At 39.3% G+C, this 13,330-nt stretch overlaps 1 protein-coding gene across 6 annotated transcripts in view; it reads left to right on the top strand.

The window, feature by feature from the left end:
• Positions 1 to 12,706, top strand: part of DISP1 (dispatched RND transporter family member 1) — an 87,235-nt gene extending 74,529 nt beyond the window's left edge. For 5 of the 6 annotated variants that reach the window (XM_042051636.1, XM_042051641.1, XM_042051637.1 and 2 more), the window contains exons 4-8: positions 442 to 565; positions 1,614 to 1,741; positions 2,172 to 2,269; positions 4,316 to 4,413; positions 9,051 to 12,706. In XM_042051636.1, coding sequence (XP_041907570.1) covers positions 442 to 565; positions 1,614 to 1,741; positions 2,172 to 2,269; positions 4,316 to 4,413; positions 9,051 to 12,695 — 4,093 coding nt within the window. In that variant the 3' untranslated portion in view covers positions 12,696 to 12,706. The remainder of the gene's footprint in view (positions 1 to 441; positions 566 to 1,613; positions 1,742 to 2,171; positions 2,270 to 4,315; positions 4,414 to 9,050) is intronic. The other variant, XM_042051642.1, reaches the window with a different exon arrangement.
• The last annotated feature ends 624 nt before the right edge of the window (positions 12,707 to 13,330 follow it).

Genomic DNA, 13,330 nt, shown 5'->3' with positions numbered 1-13,330 from the left:
AGGATGGATGTTATGCTGTAAAACTAGACAATTAATGTTGATCAGTTTATGCATCATGTTGCCAATCCCTTGCATCTTTGAACTACAAAAGATTTCATGGATCATAAGTATGTGAGGTTTGAATTTTTTTTAATGGCTGTTTCAAAAATAGAGGAAATGTTTTCTTTGGGTTCTACTTTAAAAGTGATCTTTTTCTTTCTTTGATTTTTTTTCTTTAAAATACTTAAGTTCGTAAAAAAAAGAACTAAGGATGTTTTTTCTCATTAAATTTCTAACAAAGCATCTTTTTCTAGTGGTCTGCAATAATGGATAAGCTTGCATTTTTGTCAGAATCCTGGGGAAAATTAATAGTCTGCTATGAAAAGCTCTTTAGAGAAGTATGGATTAGTTTTGTGTGTGGCTTTCGTTGCTGTAGCACCTGTCCCTGCTCCTCTCCCGTAGCTACGCCGCGCTCATTGCCGACTGGCCCGTGGTGGTCCTGGGCATGTGCACTGTGCTCATAGTGGTGTGTGCTCTCGTGGGAATATTAGTTCCAGATCTTCCAGATTTCTCTGATCCACTGCTGGTAAGTCAATATTAATCAGTTGTACTTTCAAATAAGTATTTTTTGTTTGCTGTTTTTTCAGTGGAACCAGTAAACAGCAAATGCAAGTACAGCAGCTGACACAGTGTTGACAATTGCCCAACCTTGACATCGGAGCAGCAAATGATAACACAAAGCTGCAGTTGCCATCAGAGAATGTTATCCACTAGTTTCAATTCCCTCTGCATTTTTCTAAGGTCATGTGTCCTTCAACAGAACTGCTTCAGACTGAATAATGTAAATTCATCTGAGTTGTAGATGTACAGCACAGACCGTACATTTTAACTCAGGTTTCAAAGAGTGAAGGCCAGGAGCTGTTAAAGGAGAAGGGGATTCTAAGGGCCTTCTGGGGATGAAGTGATAGCCATATTGAAAGACTAAAAGTAATTTTTATCAGATTCTATCAAATACTGCACTTATTTTTCACTTTCCATGAATGCTCTTAAGCATGAGTAACTTTCAGGACTTTTTTATTGAAAATGTGGCATTTAATTATTATCCTCAAATAAAAATAAACTGTTTCTGTAAGTTACTGTTATAGTATAGTATGTGTATCTGTACATATCCATATGTAATGGATATTTCTTGAAAACAGCCAAGTTAAAATTGTTTCAAAGTCACTTTCAAAATTATTTAAAGATTTGCCTTATTCTTGGAGAAATAGAGAAGATACACTTGAGAGTTTTTAATCATATTTAATCAATAGAGAGTGATAATTGAGATACAGAAGAGGACTTTGTAAAATGCCCTTCCTCTGAAAACCAAGTATTGAACATTTGATGGACTAAATCATCATCTCTTCTCAGAGAGAGCAGTAGGACGTGCAAGAATTCTTAATCCCTCGTCACTCTTTACAGTCGGTCATTATTTTGTCTGACCTGTCATAAAGCATTTTACCTCTAAAAGTAGATGCCTGGAGTAATTATGCTTCATAATGAAAACTATCCATCACTTTGATCGTGTTTCCGCTCTCCCGTTGGAGCCGAAGAATGAAAAGCATCAATGGAATTTTGTGCTTCTCTCCCCTTAGGGTTTTGAACCGAGAGGGACGGCCATAGGACAGAGATTGGTCACATGGAACAACATGGTGAAAAACACAGGGTACAAAGCAACACTTGCAAACTATCCTTTCAAATATGCAGATGAGCAAGCTAAAAGGTAAGACTTTGTAGTAAAAATGCACTTTCTTTTATTGGTGGTTTTTGTAGGTACATTGTGCTTTCACCAGGGCTTGCTGAAGTTAATATATATACTGCCACTGATTTCAATAAATACACAATCTAATAGTCTACAGTTCTTAAGGCCTTGCATATCAGGCTAGATATTTCCCATTGCAAGCTCTTTTAAAAAATGTTTAATTTTACTTTTCTCTATGGATATTTTCAGTACTGGACTCAATGTCCTTTCATTTGAAGTCTCTTAATTTAAACAAAAAATTAAATTACTGTATCAGTTATTGTATGCCAAAATCACATCGGTAAAAATATGTTTTCTCATGTCTAAGAGCTGTTAAGGTGTGACTTGTTTGGATGGTGCTTCTTTTAATAATTTCTTTGCTAAGGTAAAGTAAAACTTTGTTTTGGTTTAGTCATCAAGATGACAGATGGTCAGATGATCACTATGAAAGAGAGAAGAGGCAAGCAGACTGGAACTTCCACAAGGATACCTTTTTCTGTGATATTCCAAGTAAGTGGAGAAATGATGGAAGGAAGACTAAAAACTTCTGCCAGTTCAATGTTTCCTGAACTGTTCTGTATATTGTAGGCCATATTAGGAAGATAATTTTACTTAATATATACACACAATAAGCACCTTCTTTCTGTGTGCAGAAATCTTGAGAAAATTGGGCTGAAATGTTGTGTTCTATTGGTTCTTTCTCAAAATAAACTGTGTTTACCTTAAAGTGCTTCCTTTAAGCGTTTCCATTTCCTGTAAGGAATTTTACTAGTTCTTGGTAGTGCTGAACATTGTAAAATCAGTGTTTTGTGTGTGACTAGAGAGGTAGTGCTTAATTCACATTAGGGAAGAAGTTGTATTTTATCTGGGCCGTTAGCTGAATTCTAAAAAACCTAAATCAAAATACTTTTCCTGTATATGTCCTAAAAGGCATCCACTGGTTTTATTTTGTACAGAATTTAGGGGTTTGTTTAGGGAAAAAAAAATACACACCAAAAAAAACAACAAAGAAAACATCCCCCTCAAAGAAACAAAAGTAAAAATTGAAAATCCCCACCTTAAGGCACTGTAGGCTTATGAAGCTGACTAAGTTAAACTTGAGGACAAAAAAGACAAAGTCTTTTGACTTTTTACAAGGCACACTGCAGAACTTTGATAAGTGCTATTCTGGCAGAAAGTGCATTTGAGATGTAGATCTTGCCTCTATTCGTAGAATGACCTGAGCTCTTTTGTGGCTACTTCCACATGTGAGGACTGATAACAGAGCACAAAAACACAATTGTGAAATTATTTGTTTAGATTACTTGGTCTAAGAGAGCAATGACCAGGGGAAACTGGGGTGAAGAACAGATTTTTATTCTTTTTTTCAATTACAGTATGGTCTTGAGGAGGATGGGAGCAAGGTCATCATTTCTGCTCCTGTGAAAAGAACCAAATTAGACTGAGCATATCATGAGTAAGGAAGAGGAAATGTTCTGGGAACTCTGCTGAGCATTAACTTGAAGTGGAATTAGCTCCTCTTATCCAGGCCACTGTTCCTGCACAGTCTCACTATCATTCTTTCCTCTAGTGTTTCTGTGTAGTCTCAGTTGCAACAGTCATGAAGGAATCGTGCTTTTATGGGAAAATTTGCCAGTCCATTATGTAAAGAAAACAGTTGATTTCCTCTTGACCCACTTTTGTCATTCCTGGTATCTTTCTTTGTCTGCTCCAGGATCTCTACATTTCAGTTCCCTTGATCCTAAGGCATGGCTGGAGATCATAAAGCACTATCCCTGAGTCTTTTCATTGCTGTCTTGTGAAAGGCCAAAATTCTGCAGCTTCACAGCAGTGGGAAAAATTCAGCTTTTTGGGGTTTTGGAATATTTTAATTAATGTGATAATATTTCCTATCCTAAAGTACCATACTGCATTAGGCAGTACTATATATTTGTGTATTTGTTTCTCTTGTGAGCTCTGCAGACAGATCTCACTGCCACTAAGTAATTATTTCCTTTCCTAAATCTGTCTGCTGATAAATGCGATTTAATTTGTAATTTAAGCTCCATGTGTCTGAACTGTGGAATTCTTGAAAATGGCCTCAAGGATATCACAACAATTTCCACTCCACTCATTTGCTTCTAAAGCAAAAACATTCTTGTAGAAACAGCTTTATAATTATTATTTATATTCCCAAATGACTTACTAAATCAGCCTTTGATTACTATTATCAGTGTACTGCCATTATGCTGTGCCAAGAATTTCATAGTTTGCTGATTAGATCTTTTGATTTTTGTTTGTCATATTTCAGAAGATAGTTTGCTTGAATAGAAGTCTGTAGAGCTTCTGAGTGGTATATAGTATTGAAGATGCCATATTTACTATAAGCACTTTAAGGAAATAGAACCTTTCATGTGGAGTGAGTCTTACAGATAAACAGCTCATGTAGAAAAGGAGGTGAATTCCCATGACTTGACGAAGATTTCGTGCGTGTCATTGGAGTGATGGGATTTTGCCTCAGCCTTTGATACCAGGCCCGCCCAAACAATCAGTGAAAACCCCCTCCTGTAATTTCAGGTGATCGCTATTCACGAGTGGTGTTTACATCAACAGAAGGAGAGAATTTATGGAATTTGAATGCAATTAAGTCAATGTGCAATGTAGACAACTTGAGGGTAAGTAAATACAGCATTGGTTTAACTTGCAGATACAGGGTGTGTATTTGAAACTTTTTTTCCCTGCCCACTGCCATCCAGTAGCATTTGAGAGGTCTTTATGTGGTTCACCTCCTGCCAAATGGTCATGCACATGAAGTTAGAAAACAACTTTCAATTTGTAAATCCGATTATATAGGGGGATTTCTGTGGATTTTCTACTCCTAGCATCCAGAATGGGGTAGAAGAGGGTTGCCTCAGGAAAGGACTGTCTTAATTTTTACTGTGTGTTTCCTCATAGAATATTACTCCATGGAGTTTTGTTCTTGTTTTCCAGCAAATAATTGATTTTTATTGCTTTTTCACCTTCAGGTGAAGTAGCTATAACCTCATAGTATATGCAGTTTTCTCTGACACCCAGTGGGTCACTCAAATTAGTTGGGTTTTTTTTGTTAGTTTAGGTTGCAAATGGACAGCAAGGGAACATAGGTACAGTAGCTAGAAATACAGCCCAGTTAACTATATGTGGATAATGATATTTAAAGAGTAATAATAATTTTCTATTTAAACTTTATTTGTAAAATACAAGCTTGTCACTTGCTGGAGTCCTTTGAACCTCTGAGTATGAAGCAATATGTTTTTCTTCTGTTAATACTGAATGATTTATTTCCATTTTGCTCTCCTCCAAAGCAAAAAAATCGTAAACAATTTAATTCATATTATACAACATTTATTTAATGAGAAATATCTTCACTATTAGATTGATCATTTTCTTTTTGACAACTGTATTAATTGAGCAAATTCCCAAACTGTTTTCTCTACAACAGCCATCGTTCGCTTGCTTAAAACATTGAGGTGTAGTGGAACATTGTATAATGAATCTTCCTTGGCAGTCTGCTGACAGGCATTCTGTCCTGGTTGGCCTCCCTTGGTGGAAGTGGGTTTTGTCCTCACACGCTCATGAAATGTTCCTTATTTCCCCATCAGAGATGATTGCACTGACAGGATGGCTCATGTGGTTATCCCTTATCTCTTGCAATCAGAACGAGCCAGGTGAGCAAAGTCCAGTATCTGAAGCAGCCCAGCTCAGTTTTGAATGAGTCCTCACATCACCAGTTCCATCAGGAGATCCAGGGGAGAGTAACCTTTAACAAGGGTAAAAATTGGGACTGAGGGAGGAGATGCTAATCTGTGCATTTAACTGTAGAGGTTTAGTCACACAGGCAGCTGATGCAGCTGAATCCCAGGCAGTGTAGGTCATTGCAAAGCAATGCAGTCTGAATTAAAAGACATCATTCTGTTTACCAGAAGACAGTTCATTACCTCTGAAGAATATCTCTGCAATGATTGCATTACTCCTGAGGAATTTTTCTTTTGTTCCTCCCCATCTGCTCACCTTGATAATAATGTGTTATTTCAAATACTGCTATACTTTGTGAGGTAAGGATGAAACTACTTTACTGCAACAAACAAGCCCCATAAAACCAGCTCTTCCTTCGAAATAAGAGCACTTCAGAAAATGAAATGTTTGCTGCATCACCTACACCCACAGTTGTGTAGATTTTTATAGAGAATGTTGTTGTAAATAATGTTTTTGTAGATCTTTATTTGTAATTTACTTAAGAATAAAGTAATTGAACACCTCCGCTGGGTAGAACAACAGTGCATCATGGTAGCAGCATTGATTTTTAGCTAGTTAGTATAGAAAACAATATGGTTAGGTTTTGCTATTACTACTGGTCTGTGCATGTAAATTTATTATAAAAATTAGGTATTCAGGGCTCAGAAAGGGATGAAGTTTTTATCATGGTTTACTTTTTAAATGCTTGTTACTTACAAATAACATTTTGAATTATTTTAACACTTTCTAGCAGTTTTTTAGTACTTCTAACACTTCTTAGAACTCACAAAGTGCTGTGCCATGTCCCACTTCTGAATGCTAAGTTCTGGTAGCAGCCAGTCCCTAGGGAGGGAGAGGATGCTGACTTGCACTGCAGCCATAGGAAGAAATCCATGACTTTGGTGACCTCCTGAACTTACAAACTCTTTTCTGGCCGTAGTTATTTTTGGTTTTGAGTTCATGCTTGCTTAGGGCCACAGTTCTGGTGAATTAAGTGGCAAAACTTTCTGTATTCGAAGACAGGAAAATCAGGCACTGCTTTCTGGAAAGTCAAACCTTAGAATTTAAGTATTTTCCTGGTGATAAGCAGGATATCAGTGCCAACTACTATTTAGTATGGAACAAACAGCATATCCTCTTATGTGTTTAATTGTATTCCCATCTGCTTGTAACTACTTTAACTATAGGTTTTACTGACACTTAGGGGCTCTATCCTGCAGCTGCTCAGCATATGCTAGTTCTAAAATCTTCATGGAAACTTTATATACAAAATAGTTATAGGAGGTGTTCTCATTTTTTACTACTTGGATAAGAAGGCTTGGGGTTTTTTTTAACCTGTTAATTGCAGAATGTTTTCCCTATAAACTGTAAACAGTTATTTTATAAACTTCAAAGACTGTATATTATGTCTTCAGAGTGCTTCCCCAAAGCAGTGGATTTGTGATTTTCTGTTACTGCAGAGACCCATTTGGGCAGATCTGCCCACAGATGTATGCAGGTTGCACAGTTTAGTTTCCTTACTTGTTCCAAAATAAATTAAAATGGTGCCAGTGGCAGACCAGGTCTGGAAACACCAGAATGACCTTTCCAGTTCCTTTGGATCACCAACAAAGCCCAATGCTACAATCTATTAACATTTTACGTAGTATTTTAATGAGCTATCAGGAGCTAAGTTTTGTATTTTACTTTCTAATTTCCAGCTGCCAGCTCATGTTACTTTATCTTTGGCAGCAGTTATTTTGCCAGTGAATGTTTATGGCCTGCAGCAAGTGTAGAAGAACAGTATATAAACCTCATTGTCCCATCTTGAACCTGAATACATCGAGAAGACAATACAATCCTCTCCTCCCAGTTTGCCTATTATATCCTCATAGGGCTAACCTGGAGATGTGCCATGAAAAACACCCATATGCTATTCCAGTGCTTCCTTTTATTTAGTGGGTTGTTCCGTTTTTCCTGAGTTTGCATGTGTGAGTGTTTTTATCTGGAAACAATCAAATGTGAATTATCCTGTTTTTTTGGAATGCCAGTTTGTTATTGTTCAGAAACTGGTTGACAAAATTTGGTCCATATTAAAGCTTTTATAACTGCTGAGAGAATCTCCGAGTGAATTTTTTTTGTCTGCATTATGAAGGATTGCTAATAATAAACCTGTGCAATTTTGCTGAAGAAAAAAAAAGTAAAAAGAGGCTAAGTGGTTTCTTACAGATCACCTAAATTTAAAGCATACGTGGACAACTGTTTCAGGGCCCAGTCCTATAAAATCTGAAGCACATGGCTTTATTAATGTGACTGTATTAATATGTGTTCATTCTGTGTAACTTGATTAAAACAGAACTTCTACATATGTAACTATAATATTTGAAGGACTAATTCTACTTTGTCACGTATAACAGAAGTTCTGTTTTTTGAGACTTTTATTCCTTGTGCTTTCCAAAGATTGAGTTTTCTCAGCTTGAGAAGATTTCCCTGATCTAACCTTGTTACTTAAGAGTTTCGCTTCCGGTTTACAGTTACTTTCAGTTTGCGTAGAAGTGTCTTGTGGCGATTTAGCGAAGTTGTGCTCTTACTGTCTTTGACTAAATCTGGAGTATTCTAGAAGCGAAAGAAAAATATCCCCATAAGGGATTAAGACTCATTTAGTTCAGGAGAATCTTTAACCAGAATGTTAAAATTGCTATCATTTCTCTAAAGTTCTGGGCTTTGGGCAGTTGCTTGAGCTGACAACAGCAGTTCTCCCCCATGTCCCAGCTCCGTCCCCTCTGCGCTTGCCACTGTTGCCTGCTCATCCCTTTGACTTCTCTGGCCTTGCTGCTGCAGCTGCCTCCACTCCACTCCTGAGTCAACTCTTGGGACTTTGTCCCACTGTGGGTGCAGCATTCAGAGGCGTGACCTGTTATTCTGGGGTGCTTTATGACAGTGAATTATCCTGTGCTTGCGCTTTGGAAATCCTGCATGACTTAGGGACGTGCAGTGCCTGGGCGGCAGGCAGAGCTGTTCGGGAACAGTGCCTGTCACTGTACAAGACCTAAAAGAGACTCACAAAATCAGGGGTGTAGAAGAGAGGAGAGGTGATGGAAGTCATTGTAAAGCTATCACATCCTTCTTTTCTGGATGGTAAGTTCCTACCTCTCCTAGGAGCTTCAGGATATGATTCCAAGCAGAATGAAACTTCATTCATGTATGGCTGATTGTTTATTCTCACGAGTATAGCTTGAGATAATAGAAGAGAGTTAACAGTCCTCAGTCTGGAAAGAAACAAAACACCTCAGTGGATCTTCAAATAACGCTCTTAACGCTTCTGCCAATTCTGTGCCACTGTGACAAGTCTGTATACTGACTGGTATAGTCTCCTGCATGTTAGAGGATACTGATCAAAAGGAGTGTGTGTGGAAGTAAGAATTTAAAATGTTGACACTCAAAGGACTGTAAACTGAATTTTCATAATTTTAAGTCATTTTTTGGGTTGGCTTTTTTTTTTGTTACTGAATGTTTCAGACTTTAAATTGGATTTTTCTCCCTGCCTGTCTTTATATAGATCAGATCCCATTCCCAGTTTGGTGATCTCTGCCAGAGAGCCACTGCTGCTTCGTGCTGTCCCAGCTGGACACTGGGCAACTATATTGCTATTCTAAACAACAGGTCATCGTGTCAGAAAATTGTCGAACGGGATGTCTCTCACACCCTAAAGCTGCTTCGCACATGTGCCAAATACTACTACAATGGGACCCTGGGGCCGGACTGCTGGGATATGAATGCCAAAAGGAAGGACCAACTCAAGTGTACTAACGTGCCTCGCAAATGTACCAAGTACAACGCTGTTTACCAGATCCTTCACTACCTAGTGGACAAGGATTTCCTAAGCCCAAAGACAGCTGACTATGTCTTACCAGCTTTAAAATACAGCATGCTCTTCTCCCCGACCGAGAAAGGGGAAAGCATGATGAGTATTTACCTAGATAACTTTGAGAACTGGAACGCTTCCGATGGTGTAACAACCATCACAGGGATTGAGTTTGGAATAAAACATAGGTTGTTTCAGGATTACCTGTTGATGGATACTGTGTATCCTGCCATAGCCATTGTAATTGTTCTGTTAGTTATGTGTGTGTACACCAAGTCCATGTTTATCACGCTGATGACTATGTTTGCAATAATTAGTTCCTTGATTATTTCTTATTTTCTCTATCGGGTAGTATTTAATTTTGAGTTCTTTCCGTTCATGAATCTCACAGCATTGATTATCCTCGTTGGGATTGGAGCAGATGATGCTTTTGTTTTATGTGATGTGTGGAACTACACAAAGTTTGATAAACCTCATGCTGGAACCTTGGAGACAGTGAGCATCACATTGCAACATGCTGCTCTTTCCATGTTTGTCACGAGTTTTACAACCGCTGCTGCCTTCTATGCTAATTATGTCAGCAATATCACAGCAATCAGGTGTTTTGGTGTTTATGCTGGCACTGCCATTCTGGTGAATTATGTTTTGATGGTTACATGGCTGCCTGCTGTAGTTGTATTACATGAACGATATCTTCTCAATATTTTCAGTTGCTTTAAGAAACCTCAGCAGAGGGTATACAACAACAAAAACTGCTGGACAGTGTTGTGCCAAATGTTCCACAAGATTATTTTTGCAGTCTCAGAAGCATCCAGGATATTTTTTGAGAAAGTTTTGCCATGCATTGTTATCAAATTTCGGTATATTTGGCTTTTCTGGTTCCTTGCCTTAACAATTGGTGGAGCATATATTGTGTGTGTAAATCCAAAGATGAAACTGCCGTCACTGGAGCTCTCTGAGTTTCAAGTTTTTAGGTCTTCTCACCCATTTGAACGATATGATGCAGAATACAAAAAACTTTTTATGTTTGAACGTGTCCACCATGGAGAAGAGCTCCACATGCCGATTACAGTAATTTGGGGTGTCACACCTGAGGATAATGGTGACCCTTTAAACCCTAAAAGCAAAGGAAAGCTGCAGCTGGATACAAGTTTTAATATCGCTAGCCCAGCCTCACAGGTTTGGATTTTACGTTTCTGTCAGAAGTTAAGAAATCAAACCTTTTTTTATCAGACAGAAGAGCAAGACTTCACAAGCTGCTTCATTGAAACATTTAAGCAGTGGATGGAAAATCAAGACTGTGATGAGCCATCTCTTTACCCCTGCTGCAGCCACTGGAGCTTTCCATACAAACAAGAAGTTTTTGAATTATGTATCAAGAGAGCTATAATGGAGCTAGAAAGAAGCACAGGGTACCATTTAGATAGCAAAACCCCAGGGCCTCGCTTTGACCTTAATGACACCATCAGGGCAGTGGTGTTGGAGTTCCAAAGCACCTACCTCTTCACACTGGCTTACGAGAAAATGCATCAGTTCTACAAAGAGGTGGACTCGTGGATTTCAAGTGAGCTTAGTTCTGCTCCTGAAGGTCTTAGCAATGGTTGGTTTGTGAGTAACCTTGAATTTTATGATCTTCAGGACAGTCTTTCTGATGGTACTCTGATTGCCATGGGCCTTTCAGTTGCCGTTGCATTTAGCGTAATGCTTCTTACAACTTGGAACATAATCATAAGCCTTTATGCAATAGTTTCAATAGCTGGAACTATTTTTGTCACTGTAGGTTCTCTGGTTCTTCTTGGGTGGGAGCTGAACGTGTTGGAATCTGTCACAATCTCGGTGGCTGTTGGCTTGTCGGTGGACTTTGCTGTTCATTATGGAGTGGCTTATCGCTTAGCCCCTGACCCTGACCGAGAGGGGAAGGTCATTTTTTCTCTAAGCCGTATGGGTTCTGCTATTGCAATGGCTGCCTTGACTACATTTGTAGCTGGGGCAATGATGATGCCCTCAACAGTGTTGGCATACACGCAGCTTGGCACTTTCATGATGCTTATAATGTGCATTAGTTGGGCTTTCGCAACGTTCTTCTTCCAGTGCATGTGCCGATGCCTTGGGCCCCAGGGCACTTGTGGTCAGATCCCACTACCAAAAAAACTGCAATGTAATGCCTTCTCTCAGGCCTTTTCAGGAGCCCAAGGGGGCAGAAGTCAAAACAAATCACATCCTGTTAGCAAGTATCAGCTGGACTCCAGAAATCAGAAACCAGAAATGGAGCATGAGCACTATGAGCTTGAGCCTCTGGCGTCACAAACCGGCATCTGTAACCCTGCAGAGAAAGTGACGTACGAAGAAACTCATATCTGCTCAGAGCTCTTCAGCAGCAGGCCCCAAAACTCATGTATGCCTATGCATCCAGCCTATAATAGTGAAGTCAGTAAAGGCATCAAAAATGTTGCTAGTTCAGCTGTGCTGCAGACATCTATTGACCAACCCACCATATGCCCAATTTTCTCTCAAAACAGGCAGTGTAGCTGTCCTGATGCATACAAGCAGGTGGCAGTGAAGTGGAGTCCGCACTCCTGTCAGCAGTTAAGCGACACCTTCTGTTACCAGTGTTCTCCTTCCCCGGGCACCATGCAGATCCAAAGCTCTGTAGCTCCGATAAATGCTTTACAGCAAGCTGCTGAGGGTTACGTGCATCCAGTCCAGCACGTCCTCCATTGCAGCTGCCTTCAAGGAAGGCTGAAAAGAACGATGACACAAAACTCTCTGCCTAAAAATTTTTTCCTCCAGTCCATGCAACAGTTCCAGGCACATCAAAGAATAAACAGGACAGATACACACGCTCATCAAAACCCAGAGGAAAACGTAAGAACTGTTCCAAAGGTGATGAGCTCCTCGCAGTTCCTCTGCCGAAACGCAGCACCTCTAATAGTGCGTTGCTCTGAATGTGAGAACAGTGTCTCAAATAACCAAAAGGGATTCTGTCAGCAGACAGACAAGTGTGATGAAAAGGGTGGTACAGAAGCGAACGGGGTGGAAAGCAAGAAAGCCTCTGTGTCAAAGCAGAAAAAGAAAGCTGAGAGCAAGATAGATCAGCATTCTTTGCAGAATGAGCGAGTTTTGAAGGCTGACCAAAACGATAAAAAGCACCTGCTGACCAGGTCAGGGAGAGAGGCTCGCTCCGAGGGTTGCCATGAAAGTTCAAACTGTTGTGGCAAGGCTATCGCAGTGAAGTGCAATTCTGTTGACTGTCAAATGCCAAACATCGAAGCCAATGTGCCTCCTATGTTAATGCGCCCAGAACTTTCCAATGAAAGTTTGTTAATAAAAACACTATAATAAACCTTTAATTTGGCAATCCTGCGTCTTTCTTTTAAAAGTAAGTTTAAAGCACTAGAAAGGAAAGTCCTGAATAAATATGAATTATAATTTGCCTCTTGGAATGAAAAATGTATTTTATAGAACAATAACATTTATACATTTCATAAAGCCATTACATGTAGTAAAACCTGATGTTGTCCAGAATGTTTTTTTGCTATAACTCATAAGGTGGATTATGCTTCATTTAGGTTTTGTTCCAGGGCATTAGTGTTTGATTTCTCCTTATAAACCATCTCAAGAAATAAAGCATTACAAAGAAACTCTCCCTGTTCTGAAGCCAGGGCTCGTGAGATCAATATCGTTTGGGGCAGACTGAGATTGCCGCATTTTCTGAGTACATAATTTACCTTTATTCTACTGCTGCCTTGGCAGGCTTCTGCACACCTTGGAACAGCAGCAGGACTGTGACTGTGTTCTTTCAGGATTGTTTGACAGACCAGCTCTGCAGGGTAGCCTGTTTGGGGAATATTTTTAACTATTAATCCTAACAAAATCTTAAGCTCCTGGAGGTCTGCAGCATTTACACTGCCCTTGTTGCATTTCTGTGTGTCTAGTGCAGTAAAACATTTTAAACTGCCTTTCTGGCAGTTACT

The sequence above is a fragment of the Corvus kubaryi genome, unplaced genomic scaffold, assembly GCF_017639235.1.
Source record: "Corvus kubaryi isolate FWS band 111438036 unplaced genomic scaffold, C.kubaryi_AGA036_p1.0 76, whole genome shotgun sequence".
In the NCBI taxonomy this organism is placed as follows: Eukaryota; Metazoa; Chordata; class Aves; order Passeriformes; family Corvidae; genus Corvus; species Corvus kubaryi.
Note: the sequence above shows the minus strand (reverse complement) of the source record. Positions and strands in the feature narration are given on the sequence as shown.